At 35.0% G+C, this 17139-nt stretch overlaps 2 protein-coding genes across 10 annotated transcripts in view; both read left to right on the forward strand.

Moving 5' to 3' along the window:
* The window catches only part of ranbp3a (RAN binding protein 3a), a 1280039-nt gene that overhangs the window by 852561 nt on the left and 410339 nt on the right, over nt 1-17139 (forward strand). The gene's annotated exons all lie outside the window — the stretch shown is intronic.
* The window catches only part of pde4cb (phosphodiesterase 4C, cAMP-specific b), a 162140-nt gene that overhangs the window by 120713 nt on the left and 24288 nt on the right, over nt 1-17139 (forward strand). For 5 of the 8 annotated variants that reach the window (XM_087273147.1, XM_087273146.1, XM_087273148.1 and 2 more), the window contains one exon: nt 15202-15378. In XM_087273147.1, the coding sequence (XP_087129273.1) occupies nt 15202-15378 (177 nt within the window). Of the gene's footprint in view, nt 1-8058; nt 8287-11822; nt 11920-15201; nt 15379-17139 lie in introns of those variants that run through there. The other 3 variants (XM_087273151.1, XM_087273152.1, XM_087273153.1) reach the window with 3 other exon arrangements.

Below are 17139 nucleotides of genomic sequence, written 5' to 3' on the forward strand. Positions count from 1 at the left end.
AAAGTGAGTGAGTTTAAAAGTACACGTTTACATATTCATTTAAACGTTGCTCTCAGCAGTTTTGGTGTAATAACAGTAAGTTATTGTTGACTGATATGTAAACTCTTGTTGGGTTAAGAGATTTTAACCCCTTAACTGTGGCCTCCACTTTTTAAAGGTAAAATGACATGTTTGGCTTGTCAATCTTTAACACTTTGGTGCAGAAATTTAAGCTTCTTGTCTGTTTAAAGACAAGTGTCAGACTGTAGCTGAAGTTAAAATAATAATAAATAAATATAACATTTATTCATTCATTTTCTTGTCTGGTTAGTCGCTTTATTAATCCGGGGTCGCCACAGCGGAATGAACCGCCAACTTATCCAGCAAGTTTTTATGCAGCAGATGCCCTTCCAGCCCATCTCTGGGAAACATCCACACACATACTCATACACTACGGACAATTTAGCCTACCCAATTCACCTGTTCCAAAACTCCACACAGAAACGCCAACTGAGCCGAGGTTCGAACCAGTGACCTAGCAACCTTCTTGCTGTGAAGCGACAGCACTACCTACTGCGCCACTGCCTCGCTCATAAATATAACAATAAATGTATATTTCATTATATTACATACAATATTCTACAAAACCTGTTTTAGCCTTAGATTTAAAGAAAATATAAATATCTAAACAAATTTTATTCCAAATTTTAAGATATCTATATAAAAAAGTGAAGCTTTCAGTAAGATTTAGTTTGGGTGCAGTACCAAACATGACCACCAGTTGTCATTCAGTTTCTATTGGTGACCAAACAAGGCCGCCCCTATTTCTGTGCATGTTTTGGGGAATATAAATGATATTTTTTCATAATTTTGACAATATTTTCTAAAGTAGACACACAATTCTAAAGTAGTATGGAAAGTTTGATGGTTTTTTATTTGAACTTAGCCTCTAATTAACATCTAAAAAGATTTTTTTTTTTCTGCAAATGCTGGTATAGAAGCTTTTCTAGTTTCTCTAATGAGCATAGATTGGTTAAAGGTAGGCCAACACGATATCTGCGATCACAGAATTCTAGAGATTTTTAGCCTATCATTGAGTCTGCTTATTTACCTGTGTAAAATAAAAATAAAAAAAAAATATATATATATATATATATATATATATATATATATAAATATATATATATATATATATATATATATATATATATATATATATATTCAGTTTTTATGTCAATTTCAGTAATATTATTGACTAATGTTCAAATGTTTATATAATTTATGTACAATACAGTTTGTAAACTAACGCTTTTGCTTTTAGTAAATATATAGTATATGAGAGACTTACCAAACAAGTGGATCTAATAATGCTTTAAATTTTAAAAAAATTTAATCATCTTAAAAATCATACGGAGCAGAGCTTTTTTTAGTTGACTCAACTTAAATCGAGTCAAGTGCAGTACTTGGGTTAAAAGTCGAGTCAACTCAAAAAGCCCTGCTCATTTTTTATGTTTTAAATTTAGTTATTATACTCCCACAATTATTGCACAGAAAACCAAACATTTTCACAGACAATTTCTGTGCATAAATAGCCATATTCTGTTTATTGTAAAGTATGTTTAAAATGAAAAGCAGTGGAAGTTATATACATTATGACAAAAATGCTTTGCAAATTCCATGTTATTGTTTGAAGTTTCTCAGAGTAGGCTGCGATAAGGAGTCGTATGGATAAGGAGTGGTATGATATGAAAGGTGTATGCCATGTATGAAATCAGTCCCATTTAATTTTCTTCAGAAGCAAGAAATGAGAGCTGAGAAACCAAAACAGAACTTTAGAAGTACATTCAGTCAAAGCATCCGCTGATACTATAATGCAGGTATGAAATATGATGCAGGTCTTTATCTGCGACACATCCACCAGTCTTTTATCTCAGAGCAAATTCACGTCACTCACGGTCATGCACAGCAACACAGTCTGCCATGATCGGCCTCTGCTAGTGACCTGGAAAAAAAACGTGTGTGTGTTTACATGGCGTAGTTCAGAATCTACAGTTAGAAATCTTGTTTTAACAAAGATTTATTTTTTTCTTTAGCTTGCTTAAAACCCTTTTCTAAAATTTTATTCAAACAAGTAGTGTTAATTAGTTACTGTAATTAAATTACTTTTCGGCTAAAAAGTAATGTATAAGAGATTAATTTTTCTTTTAATTTTTAGGCAATTTAATTGATTAATGTAGATTCAATAAATAATTTAAATACATTTAACAGTTCTTTATTAATCAATTCAGATCAATTCGCATGCTTAATCAATTAAGGTTACATTTTATCAAGACAATTAGTAAGAAATTATTTAATGTAAATATATATATATATATATATATATATATATATATAATTTTTCTTTTTGATATTTTGAATAATTACTGATATTTCAATTAAGAATATCAGACTTGTCTAACAATTACACACGCTTAAAAAAACAATGAAATAACACATCTGCATTTGCAGGCAAGGTAGTCAACAACAACAAAAAAGAAACTGAATCAGGTTTATGACAAGTGAAGGGTTTGTAAATGGGCACAGGGTTTTAATTGTTTTGTGAAGTATCCCTTTAAACCAAAATATTTGCAAATAATTAATGATTTTTTCTTTGGCAAAAATATCAAACATAAATGTGTTAGCTATAAAATGTTTTAGCTATTTTGGTCTGCTTTGAAACTTTGCAGTGAAAGCGAACCGCACCAAGAACAAAGAGCAACATTGTAGCAATTTTAATCCTTGTTTCGGAACAAATGAATCGATTAACAGGTGTGAAAGCACCCTTAAATAAGCAAAAGTGGTTGTGGCGAGGGGTTAAAATAGAAAAAAAAAATTCTGATTGTTCAAACTACTTATTTAAAACAATCTGAAACAACACAATTATTTTTTAAATTTTTTTTAAACAACTTAATTGTTATGTTCAATCCGCTTAAATTTGTAAAAGCTATTAAGTCATTAAGTTAACTTAATCCAGGGATGTCCAGACTCGGTCCTGGAGGGCCAGTGTGCTGCAAAGATCAGACACACCTGGGCTAGCTAATCAAGCTCTTAGGCATTCTAGAAACATCCTTGCAGGTGTGTTGAAGCAAGTTGGAGCTGAAATCTGCAGGACACCAGCCCTCCAGGACTGAGTTTGGACACCCCTGACTTAATCTATTTTTGTTGGGACAACATAAAGGAATTGTGTGGAATTTTACCCTGTAAAAAGTGTTTACTTTAAAAAAAAAAAGTGAGTAAACCTATTGCTTTAAAATTGGCAGGTTGATTTTACCTAAAATGTGAGTAATTACAGTATGTTAGAACTGTTAAGTTTACTTAACTAATTGTTTTAGAATTACACAGTTCATTTACTTAATAATGTTAAGGCAGGGGTCACCAATCTCGGTCCTGGAGGGCCGGTGTCCCTGCAGGGTTTAGCTCCAACTTGCCTCAACACACCTGTCTGGATGTTTCAAGTATACGGGGTGTCACGATTTCGATTTTTAATCGAAACCGATCGAAATTTATGCTCAACTTCGATTTTCGAATCAAAAAATAGAATCGTCGATGCTGCCACGCCCCCATGTCACGTTAGCTTGGCTTGCCAAGCGGGAAAAAAACAGGCTTGTTGAAGTGCTTGTTGAACTGCAGATACAGGAGACCCGTCGACAGAACTTAAACCCTCTCCTCTTTCAATGAAGTCGCCGGTGTGGAAGTATTTTGGATTTCCAGTGAGTTATATTGACAACGTTCGTGTTGTCGACAAAAAAAAAACACAGTTTGCAAGCTCTGCTATGTACGTATTACGGTTGGGATGATAGACGATGGGCGCATCGCGTTCCTCCGCCCCGCACCCGTTGCAAAAAAACGTTGTTGGCTGGTTTCTGTTGGTTGTGCACCTTTTTTACCGACGCCATTATAACGACACAGATCACTGCTTATTCACGAGTCCCGCAGAAAAAAGTGATTGACAGGTTGTAATTATGTGTGTAACTTACCTTTATTCATTTACTGTATGATTTGTTTATGGGTAAAACAAAGACCATGCAAGTCAGGTAGTTTAAACGGTAGGCTACTAATAATTAATTCGTTATTAATTAATTAATTATTCATAATCGAAAATCGAATCGTGACTTTAGAATCGAAAATGTAATCGAATCGAGGATTTGGAGGATCGTGACAACCTTAATACCTAGTAAGACCTTGATTAGCCTGTTCAGGTGTGTTTGATTAGAGTTGAAGCTAAAATCTATAGGGCACCGGTCCTCCAGGAACAAGTTTGGTGACCCCTGTGTTATGGCAATGGGTTTACTCACTTTATTAAAGTCACCTAAACCCTTTTTTCAGTGTAGACAAAAAATGGACATGCTTAATGTGGCTCATCTAAGATATAACACAACTGACTCCAACTTTTCTTTTCAGTTTTTTTTTTTTTTTTTTGGTGGTTTTACCTAATTTGTGCAGGAAGTGGCAGGGACCGTGCTTGAATTACTCATTTATTGGAACATTTCGATTTCATCCACATCTGCCGCTCTACTCAGGATCCATCCCTCTCTCTGCCAAATGCTCCAAGCTGCTCTCCGCCCTTCTTCCCATCATGCATTGCGTCTTTATGACTGGCCACTGAGCACTTTAATTGCCTCTGCTCAGTAGCTGATGCATCCTGTCCTGTCACGATCGAAGCAATGTTCCAAATAAAGACCGATTCCTAATCAGCGCCAGCAGAGACACTAGAGCCAGAGCTCTGGAATACAGCTGGGCTTCAGGTGAATCAGGGCACAAGTGCATCGTAGGAGAAGAACTGCCCTCTATTACTGCAGACCTCTCATCGCGCTCATCACACCAAGAGCTTATTGATCTCATCGTCCCACATCTCCTTTCATAACATGGGCACCTAATGACACTGGTCACAAAGTAGTTGTGTGTAATGCCTTGTTTCAGAGCCATTGGGTTCACACATGAGCAGAAAACAGACCACAGCAATGACTCTGGCCATGTTTCACTTTGAAGTTCACTTCACTAGATTGCAATCAAATCCTAATGGAAGAAAAGCAATCATAACAATCAATGGAAAGATCTAATATTTATGAATGCATATTTTTGTTTATTTTTTGTTATGTAGAAAGAGTATTAGATTGAATTTACTGTGACTATGCGGGTACGATATTTATAATATCGTAGTCTAAACATAAAGCAATCTTGACAAACTATATGTCAATTAAAAGCTTAAAATGTCTACTTTCTATATCTGGTGACTGATTTTTGAGATTTATTACTGAGCAACAGTTATTTATAAATTTGCGACAAGTAAACTTATTGTAAAGCATTACTTTGCTACAGCAATCTACATGTTCACATTTTTAGAGGCTAAATTCAGATCAAATACCACCAAACTGCCCTTGCTACTTTAGAATATGATGTCTACTTTAGGAATATTGTAAAAAAAAGTATGAAAATATAGTTACTATTCCTTAAAACATACATGGAAAAAGGGGGCAGCCTTGTAGGGTCACCAATGGAAACTGAATGTCAATTGGTGGTCATGTTTGGTCCTGCACTCAAACTACAGTTGAAGTCCGAATTATTAGCCCCCCTGCATTAATAGCCCCCCTGTTTATTTTTCCCCCAATTTCTGTTTAATGGGGAGAAGATTTTTTCAACACATTTTTAAACATAATAGTTTTAAAAACTCATTTCTAAAAACTGATGTATTTTATCTTTGCCATGATGACAGTAAACAATATTTGACTAGATATTTTTCAAGACACTTCTATACAGCTTATAGTGAAATTTTGTGGCTTAACTACAGTATGTTAATTAGGTTAACTAGGAAGGATAGGATAATTAGGCAAGTTATTGTTTAACCATGGTTTGTTCTGTAGACTATCAAGAAAAAAAAATTGGACTATTAAGTTTCACCTTAAAATGGTTCATTAAAAAATTAAAAACCGAAATACAACAAATAATAATTTCTCCAGACGAAAAAATATTATCATATAGACTGTGAAAATTTCCTTGCTTTGTTAGACATAATTTGGCAAATATTTTAAAAAGAAAAAAAATCAAAGGGGGGCTAAAAATTCTGACTTCAACTGTAAATCTTACTGAAAGCTTATTTTTTGAGGTATCAACTTGAAGTTTGGAATATAATTTGGTCAGATATTTAGCTTTAATAATCGATTTCATAAACATAAAGGCATATAGGCATTGATATGATGAACAACCAAGCACATGTGGTCAGAACACAAAGGAGTCGCAGGTAATGAAGTATTAAGCTTTTCTCCCAAAGAAAAGCCTGTCTAAGCAAAATGCTAGCAGGTGTCTGTAGCTCCGCCTCTTTGACCTTGTTTGGTATGCCCTGGTGGGTGCAATAACATGCGAACAAAATGCCGAAGGTTGGCCACGCCTACTGGTAGCTTCTTTTGCGTTCTTCAGAAGCCTATGGGTGATGCCACAGATACGTCCATATCTTTTACAGTGTATGGTTATAACTAACATGGTTCAAATGATGGATCTACAACAGTGAAACTACGGTTTTTGGAAACACTTGTCACTCGACTTGTCATCGTACTGTGATAGTTCAGCCACGAGTTATGTCGTTGTCTGAGAAACACACCCCAGATCAACTGAATGGATTTCTTTTTATTAGCTGTTATATTGACTGTCACAAGTACAATTAGTATTTAATTATAAAATGTGTTCTTAAATCTCTACTTTATTTACAACTTTAGAAAATAATTTAGGAAAATGTAAACACACAAATAAATCCAGCTTTGACATCAGCTCACAGCTTGCCCTTTCTGATTCTCTTTCTGCTGTCCTTCTCAGATTATTTCCATCCATTGTTCACATATATCAATATTCAGGGCCACCTGTGCATATTTTTGGCACATGTTGTTTTAAGAGTCAGTACAGAACTGGCTCATATTTTGCACAGCTGGCTTGAACACGTCAGTAAAAACCAGCGTAAACAATTTTGAGTCGTTGGGTTGAATGAAACATACGAATATATGTGCGCATTATGATTAATTTGTGTGTAAATAAGACCTCTCCGAAAACTCACCACAGAATTGACAAATGCTTCGTAAGCATCAGACTTGACAGTTAAATGGGTCAGACTTTACAATAAGGTTCATTAGTTAATGTTAATTAATGCATTTACTAACATGAACAAACAATGAACAACACATCTACTACTGTATTTGTTCATGTTAGTTTACGTTAGTTAATGAAAACACAGTAGTTCATTGTTAGTTCATGTTAACTCATGGTGCATTAACTAATGTTAACAAGCATGGACTTGGATGTTAATAATGCATTAGTAAATGTTCAGTTATGATTAATAAATGCTGTACATGTGTTGTTCATGATTAGTTCATGTTAGAAAATGCATTAACTAATGAACCTTATTGTAAAGTGTTACTGTTAAATGTGTATGTTAGTGTTATTTGTAAATAGTGTCAAACTTTAATTTGTTCAAATTCACCAAATATATATATATATATTAACTTATAAACTTATAAAGTTTATTAAATTAACTTATTATTAATTACCTACATTGGGTAGGCTAAAATGGCCATAGTGTATGTGTGTGAATGAGTGTGTATGGGTGTTTCCCAGTGATGGGTTGCTGCTGGAAGAGCATCCGCTGTGTAAAACATATGCTGGATAAGTTGGCGGTTCATTCCACTGTGGCAACCCCTGATTAAAATAGGTACTAAGCTAAAAAGAGAATGAATGCATGAATGAATGAATATCTACAAAAATATATGCATATACATTTTTACAGCAATACCAAAAAAGCAGTTGAAGGATTATTTAATTATGTAAAGAAAATAATGATGCAAATAAAACAATCAAACATATACAAATACTTGACTATATATATATGTTTGTTTTTTTCTCTGTAAAGCGTGTCTGATCCTGAAGCTGTGTGACGCGTGTTTCTGTGGTATTCTATAAATCTGTCCACTTCTACTGGCATGTTGTGACTTGCGTGTTGGCAAAGAGCAGTATTGTGTGTGTGTGTGTGTGTATGTGTGTGTGTGTGTGTGTGTATGCAGTCAGAGTACGAGAGAAAAGAAAAGGACTGGATGTATTTATGGTAAAAACACTGCATTAATCTTTAAAATCTTTCAGCTTCCATTAATGGTCTATATAAGAAATATCAAATCAAAATAGTAAATTAAAGTTTTGGCATTGGATTTGTCTCTTACTAATAGTCTTGAGAGTTAGGATGGCAATCAGCTTGCGGACGAGACCCAGATCTGCTGAAAAGCACGTACTGTGGTAAGTTCATTGTTGACATTTGCCACATTAGACAAACCCAGGCATTTTATCAGACTGCTCTTCAGGATTTGTAATTTGAACTTTGCTCTTCCCTCGCTGTTGAAATATATTGATTTTTCTGCATGATACTGGAACTCTGAGAATGAAAAAAACATCCTGTAGTTTTTAATTGTATTATATTCGGACACGTGTGTACATTGCCGTCAGCATAATTCATTTTATCATCTGTCTCACCATGTAAATACTCCTATTTGTAGGTCTCTTTTGACAAAAGTGTCAGGTAAATGTTGATAAATTAGCTTGTTCTGCATTTTAACAAGACTTAGTTATATTTAATATATGTGTGTTTATCAGGAAAACAGTAGTAACTTTATGCTTGTGCATCATATATAATGTTAATGGTAAATGTGCTGTTATGTTGATGGTTATGAAATTAAGACTTGAATATCAAAATAATTGGATGTGTGATTAGTTTATAACACAGCTCATTGGAAAAAGTAAAACTTCAAAATTGTAGGTTTGACTGCAGTTTTTAGGGAAAATGAATGCTATAGGGCAGTATGACATAAAAATATATATATATTTTCTCACTAATGATATTTCTAGAGAAATATTATTGATGAATAAAGGATAGTTTTCATGGAGTTATTTGCACAACACAAATAAATACCACAAAACAACTTAACAGAGTCGATGATTTTTAATCTAATAGTTTATACCTAAGAGAAAAAGCAATGGAACTTTTTTCGCAGTGCAGTTTATTTCTTTGCTTTTTAAAACACTTTTGGTTGGGTTTAGGTCCATGGTTCGCTGTGTGATCTGTATGACAAGCGCTGGCAACTTGTAGATGTGTAGAAGAAGGACATGTCTCGTAGTGGACCTTGTACCGCCCACTAAGGTAGCACCCATGCTACTGTGAAGGTTGGGTTTAGGGTAGGGGGAGGTATAGACGACCTGGTCAACTTTGTCATCTAGCTGCAGGCTGTAGCGAGGACTGTCTCAATATAAGTGGAACAATGTATTTTACTTTTTCGGAAAAAATGCAGAACGAGGCATGTATCCCTAATGAGCCTTAGCTGTTTTTAAACTACTACTACTACTACTGCTACTGTAACTTGAAACTTTTAAGTTGACAACTAAAGTTTCATAATTTTGCACAGTCAATGTACTGAATAAATTTATTGCAATGATTTTACAAAAGTTTTAAAGTAAAGCCAACATATTACTTTAAAAGCAATGGGTTTTCTCACATTTTAAGTAAAGTCAACTTATTGATATAAAAGCAACATGTTTTCTTAAGTAAAGTCAACTAATTACTTTTAAAGCAACTTGTTTACTAGCTTTTTAAAGTAAAGATAACTAATCGCTTTTAAAGTCACTTGTCAAAGTCAACTAACATCTTTTAAAGCAACTTGTTAAAGTCAACTAATCACTTTTAAAGCAACGTGTTTGCTCACTTTTTAAAGTAAAGTCAACCAATCGCTTTTAAAGCAACTTGTTAAAGTCAACTAATTACTTTTAAAGCAACTTGTTTACCCACTTTTTAATGTAAAGTCAACTAATCGCTTTAAAAGCAACTTGTTAAAATTAACTAATCGCTTTTAAAGCTACGTGTTTACTCACTTTTTAAAGTAGTCAACTAATCGCTTTTAAAAGCAACTTGTTAAAGTCAACTAATTGCTTTTAAAGCAACGTGTTTACTCACTGTTTAAAGTAAAGTCAACTGATCGCTTTTAAAGCAACTTCTTAAAGTCAACTAATCGATTTTGAAGCAACGTGTTTACTCACTTTTTGAAGTAAAGTCAACTAATCGCTTTTAAAGCAACTTGTTAAAGTCAACTAATCAATTTTGAAGCAACGTGTTTACTCACTGTTTAAAGTAAAGTCAACTAATCACTTTTAAAGCAACTTGTTAAAGTCAACTAATCGCTTTTAAAGCAACTTGTTAAAGTCAACTAATCGATTTTGAAGCAACGTGTTTACTCACTTTTTGAAGTAAAGTCAACTAATCGCTTTTAAAGCAACTTGTTAAAGTCAACTAATCGCTTTTAAAGCAACGTGTTTATTCACTTCTTAAAGTAAAGTAAACTAATCACTTTTAAAACAACATGTTTACTCACTTTTTAAAGTAAAGTAAACTAATCACTTTTAAAGCAACTTGTTACAGTCAACTAATCACTTTAAAGCAACGTGTTGACTCACTTTTTAAAGTAAAGTCAACTAATTGCTTCAAAAGCAACTTGTTAAAGTAAACTAACTGCTTTTAAAGCAACTTCTTTTTAAAGTAAAGTCAACTAATCGCTTTTGAAAGCAACGTGTTTACTCATTTTAATGTAGTCAACCAATCGCTTTCAAAGTATTGTGTTTTCTTACATTTTAAAGTAAAGTCAACTAATTGATTTTAAAAGCAACAGGTTTACTCACTTTTAAATCGATTCGTTGACTTTACTTTAAAAAGTGAGAAAACACGTTGCTTGTTTTCTTGTTTTAAGTGTTTTCTGTGCACCACCCGAGCACTTTATGCCTCATCTTGCGTCTCGTTTTTTTCCTGTGGCACATGTTTTTTCATCTGGTCCCTCGTCTCTGAAGTGCCAAGGTCAAGCTACAGGGCCCGGCTGGACAAATGTATACAACCTGTTTTCACTTTACTTAAAAGAAAGAACAGGGTCGTGTTTGGCCTTTATTTTCAAAGAAGCTCTCTGTTGTTCCAGGGACAGTGTTCTTTAATGATAACATCTGTGTCTCGGTGCCAATTCACTTCTATGGGGTTCTCATAAATGCTGTTGTGTTACCCAGCTGCTTAAAGTCTATCCAAAACAGCAGGAGGAAGGTGAACTGAACTTATCAAAATAGGCAGTACAGTGGCTCAATGGTTACGTTATCACAGAGGAAAGTAAAGGATTATTCTAATGCACAGGTTTTTGTTGTTTTGTTGTTATTGTAAGCTGCAAAATTTTAAAGTTGCAGGTTTGAAAAACACACTATTGTCATCTTAGTGAATAAGGTGGCTTGCCTGCATGTGCTTAGTCTACAGTACAGTACTTGACAGTCAAAACAACAGTAGTAGACTACACAACCACACACGTGATGTCTGTACACATATGTTTTTAACCAGTTTAACTCTGCGGCCGTGACGTCATCAACTTTTGCTTTAAGATTTAAAGGGCCAGCATTGCACCAGACCCCCGTAAGTGGTTAAAACGTGCAGTGCGCAGGGTGCATAAGCAGCATGCAAAACACAAAAAAGGCGCCTCTCAATGCAAAAAGCACGTTGGGTGTGATCGGTCTCTCAGAAGGCTAATAATATTGGCATTAAAATTGTTTTTCAAAAATTAAAAACTGATTTTCTCAAGCCGAAATAAAACAAATAAGACTTTCTCCAGAAGAAAAATATTATCAGAATTACTGTAAAAAAAAATCCTTGCTTTGTTTAACATAATTATCAAAATATTTAAAAATATAAATAAAAATAATTCACAGGAGGGCTAATAATTCTGACTTCAACTGTAGTGTATTACTCAAAGGCTGATCTGGTTGGTGTCTAGGGGGTTACATACTGGCCGAGTCACAAAAGGCCACAACTACATGTAAGTCCCTTTGGATTCTAGCTATGGCTCAGGTCCGTCTTTCACAGTAAGTAAATAGATTGTTTTAAATACATTTGTAATCATCAAAATTATACATGTGATTATCTGAAACTATAACAGTTTGAACTGAGGAAACTTATCATTGATATTTTAGAAATGCTACGGTAAGTTAAAAGGTTTAGGGTTTGAGCCAATAAGTTATATCGGTACTCTAAACAACAAGTAAATGTCCCTTATCAAACGAGTTTCTGTTTTCTCTCTACATGTGAACGTGTTGATATTTCTGAATGGGGAGAAGCAATATTTTACCTGAGGAACTAAAATTAGACTCTCAGCCGCGGAACCTTTACCACAGATATAAATAAACTACAAGCTGTCCTAGCTCACTTTCTTCTAAAGTCAGTCTGAATCAGAGCAGAAAGTCCTTGAATTCAGTCCTACAAGGAGTCCAGCGGAGGCCTGTTTCTTCTCTTTTTAAGTTGGCAGGTTGTGGGCCAGAGGTCTTCATTGACTGGCTATCATAAATGGAAACCATTATATCCAGTCTGGATTAAAATAAACACGTTCTTCTCTTTCTACGGTTGGATTTTCGCAGAAATTATATTAAAAACAACACTTGTCCTTGCTAATTTAACTACAAGAATGACTGTGTTTGTTCTTAAATGAAAGATTAGATCAATATTGGAGTTATTAATATTCCAGTAGCACCTAACAATAACAGTACACGAATAATGACGTGCTAATATGTAAATTAAACATTACTTCATTATGAACTAATCATGAGTTAAGGCAGTGGTTCTCAAACTGTGGAACGGTACACGAGCTTACATCTAGTGGTACGTGGAGGAATCACTGAGTAACGAAAGAAAAATGTTATACAAATGTAATCATTTGATGCATACGATAACTCAAATGTGATCATTATTGGCTGTTCTCTAAAGCCTACGATCAAAGCGTTGTGCTTAGAATGTTTACTTTAGTGTATTGCGTCATCCTCTGCTAAAAATCAATTAAATTGGCGCGGAACAAGAGAAAGAGGTGCTTGCAGAGCAGATACTGTACGAGCTAGAGCAGAGGTCCCCAACCCTCGGCCCACAGACCGGCACCGATCAATTGGTACCCGGCTGCACAAAAAAATCATTAATTATTTGAGTTTTATTTATAATCTGAGTCTGAATGATCATTTATTTTAAAAAATCTTTTATTTTGAAAAATGACTGTATTCTTTTGTTACATCTCGGTCACATGAGTGCCAAAATTTAACCCACAGGCTAGCAAAATGAGTAAGAACTGCAGCTCGACTCGCTTGCGTATTCCAGGCATACCCAGTTAAAAGCATCTTAACTCTTTAGAATGCAACTGATAAGAGCGACTGATCAGCTTCATATTTTGTTGAATGAATATGACTCTGCCTCGTTTTCGAACTGTGCAGTGCTGTAGCTGCTTAATTTGGCCAACTACGCTACTTTATTTTAACACTGGTCATTAGGGTGGTACTTGGAGAGACACATTTTTTCTGAGGTGGTACTTGATGAAAAAAGTTTGAGAACCACTGAGTTAAGGCATTCACTAATCAGGAACTAACCTCAACTACAACATGAGTTCATCAACTGTAAAACAATTATTGTGCCAATTAGTTATAACAACTTAATATGTTGAGTTATGTGAACTTTTATGGATTGAATGTGAAAGTCATGACATAAAGATGCATTAGCAGGACACGAGTTCGTTTTAGTTACATTTAGCTTAAACTAATGTGACAATTAATACATTAACAAACATGAACTAACAAGTAATCAAGGCAGCCATTATTCACACATGAACTCATGTTGTGGTTAGTTCTTGATTAACCTTCCTGTGATTTACAACTTAAATCACTCATAAATATTGGGTTTTACATCTGATTGCCTCAAGGCCTTATGATATCCCTCAGACTATGCATTTGAACATATAAAAGTGATTAGCACCTCTTTCATTGAATTTTGATTGTTTTAATTAACCTTGTTACACCTGTGGTGTTCCCGGTCAAAAGTGACCGCCATAAGAAATGAATGGGTATCCAGGCTATATTCATTCATCAGACAGAAAACATCCCCACACACACTACCCCACCCACCCACTCACCCATTCACTCACTTACTCACTAAATTATGAATTCCCATGAAAGTGTTAGATCCTCCAACGTGAATCAACTTCCTGATAAAACAGTGTGTCATATCTTCACACAGACTAGGAGTCTGTTATGTGAATCCATCTATGTGTGTCTGTCTTTCTTTCTTTCTTTCTTTCTTTCTTATTCAGCCAATTTCTAGCAGGAGTCTTGCAGGAGCACTTCTAGCTTAGCTTAGCAACAATTATTTTATCATGAGACAGTTATTATCCCGCTTTAAAATAGACCAAAGTACAACTAGTGCTAGTTCTGTGTCCATGCTCATCGTATATACCCTCAGTCACTATTCCCTATTGACCTTATTCTAAAATGCGGAAGTGCGCCTGTTTTCGCGATTGTCTTAGAACTTCCGTTTCAGTCGCCTATGGGAGAAATGACAAGAAATAATAAACGGCAAAAAACGGTCAAACTACTTGCTCTACAAACAAATGTTTGCATGACTATACAGACCAAGTAGAATAATACAACAAGGAAATATCAGTTTGCAACATCAAACAGCGAAACAAGCAGTTTTTAATGTCTAAAAATGAATGGAAGTGAATGAGACCGGAAGTCTCGTGCCAAAAAGATTCAAATGGCAGCGCCCGCTCGTCTGCGGAGAATAAGGTCAATATTAGTACACTTGAAGGACTGAAAATTCGATCACTCAGAACACGGGAAAGGATAGCATTTTGTTTGTGCTTTGCTGGTTGATAAATCATTCAGATGAACTAAAATGTCAATTTCCTTGGTCTTAATGAAAGTGTTTTGATTTCTGTCATTTATTGTTCATTTTGAAATACATTTTCAGCACCAATTTTTATTTTCATTGCAGTTATTTCATGCCTAATTTTGTAAATTCATGTTAAACACTTCTTTGAGACATTGTTCACAGCTAAAGAATGTTGAATAAAAATTTGGTGGAGAAAATGGTATTTGTGCTAATATAAGAGCAGTTAAAACAAACCGGTCAATTTCGACCGGGAACACTAAAGTAAGGGGCAGGATGTGAACACGACAGGAGGGTTAAAGCACTCCTTATCATTAGTTCATAACAATATTTAATTTATGTATTAGTACATGATTATTCCTGTACTGTTATTGTAAATTGTTACCAGTATTTAGTCTATGTTTCTTCACTGTGTAACCAACCTCTTGTCTCCCTTCTTTCCGTCACAGTTTCGATGTGGAAAATGGGTTGTCGATGGGTCGCAGTTCACTGGACCCCAGTCCGAGCTCCGGGCTGGTCCTGCAGGCAAACAGCCAGAGGCGAGAGTCTTTCCTGTACCGCTCAGACTCGGATTTTGACCTCTCGCCCAAGACGATGTCCAGAAACTCCTCGACCGCCAGCGAGCTGTAAGCATTCATCACATATTAAGACAATATGTCAATAGCTATGTTTCCATACACCTATTTTTATGTGCATCTTGGAATATCGCATTATAAAGGTTAATGGAAATGCCAAGAAATCCGCTGGTTTGAGCCCCAGCTGGGTCATTTGGCATTTCTGTGTGGAGTTGCATGTTCTCCCCGTGTTGGTGTGGGTTTCCTTCGGGTGTTTCGGTTTACTCCACAATCCAAACACATGCACTACAGGTGAACTGATTAAGCTAAATTGGCCGTAGTGTATGAGTGTAAATGTGAGAGTGTATGGGTGTTTCCCAGTGCTGAAAGGCCATCTGTTGCGTAAAACGTGCTGGATAAGTTGGTGGTTCATTCCACTGTGGCGACCCCTGATAAATTAAGGGACTAAGCCAATGGAGAATCAATGAATGAATGAAATGCACATAAAAAAGATGCACATACATTTTGAATATGTGGATAACTACTGTATGTAGGATGAACTTTTTATCCGATAAGAGAAAATGACTATGGTAACACATAAATACATACATTTCTACATGCGCATCATGTGATTTTGTTTTAACAGATCATGTGATATCCAAAATGAGAATGATGTAAAGGCATTAATGGACAAACCAGTGGATCAACCACATTGTACAACATCTGACATGTTGTTTTGGTCATTCTCAAATCCCTCAGCCAAAGTCTGTCATCACAGTGGTTCGGTATTATTACCTCGTCTTGAGCAGAGGTCTTAAACTGATGGCCCGCCGGACCATTTGCGACCTCCCCTACTCCTCTTTCCGGCCTGCATCTGACGCCAAAAATATAATGAGATTCGGTTCCCTACTACTACATGTTAAGGTTACTTTTGGTTTCTCTTAGTGTGCGGTCGAAAGTAATGCACGTGCAGATTATTTCTGGGGCTGATTTAAACTTTGAAATATATGTCTTTAAGTGCTCTATTTTTTTTTACTAAAGCTTTTTTTTTTTGAAAATATTCAAGTTCAAGGTCATTTGATTATAATCAGTTTTATACCACCTGTATTGTGTTGTACAAACACATCTCTATTGTTTAGACATTATGATGGTAGTGTAAACAGGATCATTTTGCTAATATTGGATTCATATATATATATATATATATATATATATATATATATATATTTTTTTTTTTTTTTTTTTTTTCCCTCTTTGTTGTAGCTTTACATAAAAAAAAAAAAAAAAAACATATTAAAAAAAAGAAAGTCACTAAAGTTACCCAATCTGCTTTCTGCTGTCTTGTGATTTGGTTAAGCAACAATTGATTGGGACAGAATAATATTTATTATTATTATGCCTATTATTAAATTGTAGTATTTTCGTATCAATTTAAACTACCCCTTCAATATGTAGTATAAGAAACAAAAAGAAGGAGCTTTGATACTCTAGGGAAGAATGTCCAAGGTCATCAATTACATCAGGTTTCCACTTTTTTTGTTGTGCTTGAATGTTAAAAGTGGCCCCCCTATGAATTGTCAGTCACTGATTTGGCCCCCGCCAATTTGAGTTTGAGACCCCTGGTCTTGAGCATCTGTGCTTTCGAGGAGCATCTTGTACTTACAAAAGCCACCACACGTTTGTTGCATTTTGTATTTTTCTTCTTCTACTCATTAGATGGAAACTGCATTATATTTACAAATGTTTTATGCTGACATAGGCTCATTCTGAAAACGTAGTCCTATATACATTTCTGGAGATTATGAAATTGTATAGCTGCAATTCATCTTTAAA

Source organism: Danio rerio, chromosome 11, assembly GCF_052040795.2.
Source record: "Danio rerio strain M-AB ecotype USA chromosome 11, GRCz13ab, whole genome shotgun sequence".
NCBI classification, from domain to species: Eukaryota; Metazoa; Chordata; class Actinopteri; order Cypriniformes; family Danionidae; genus Danio; species Danio rerio.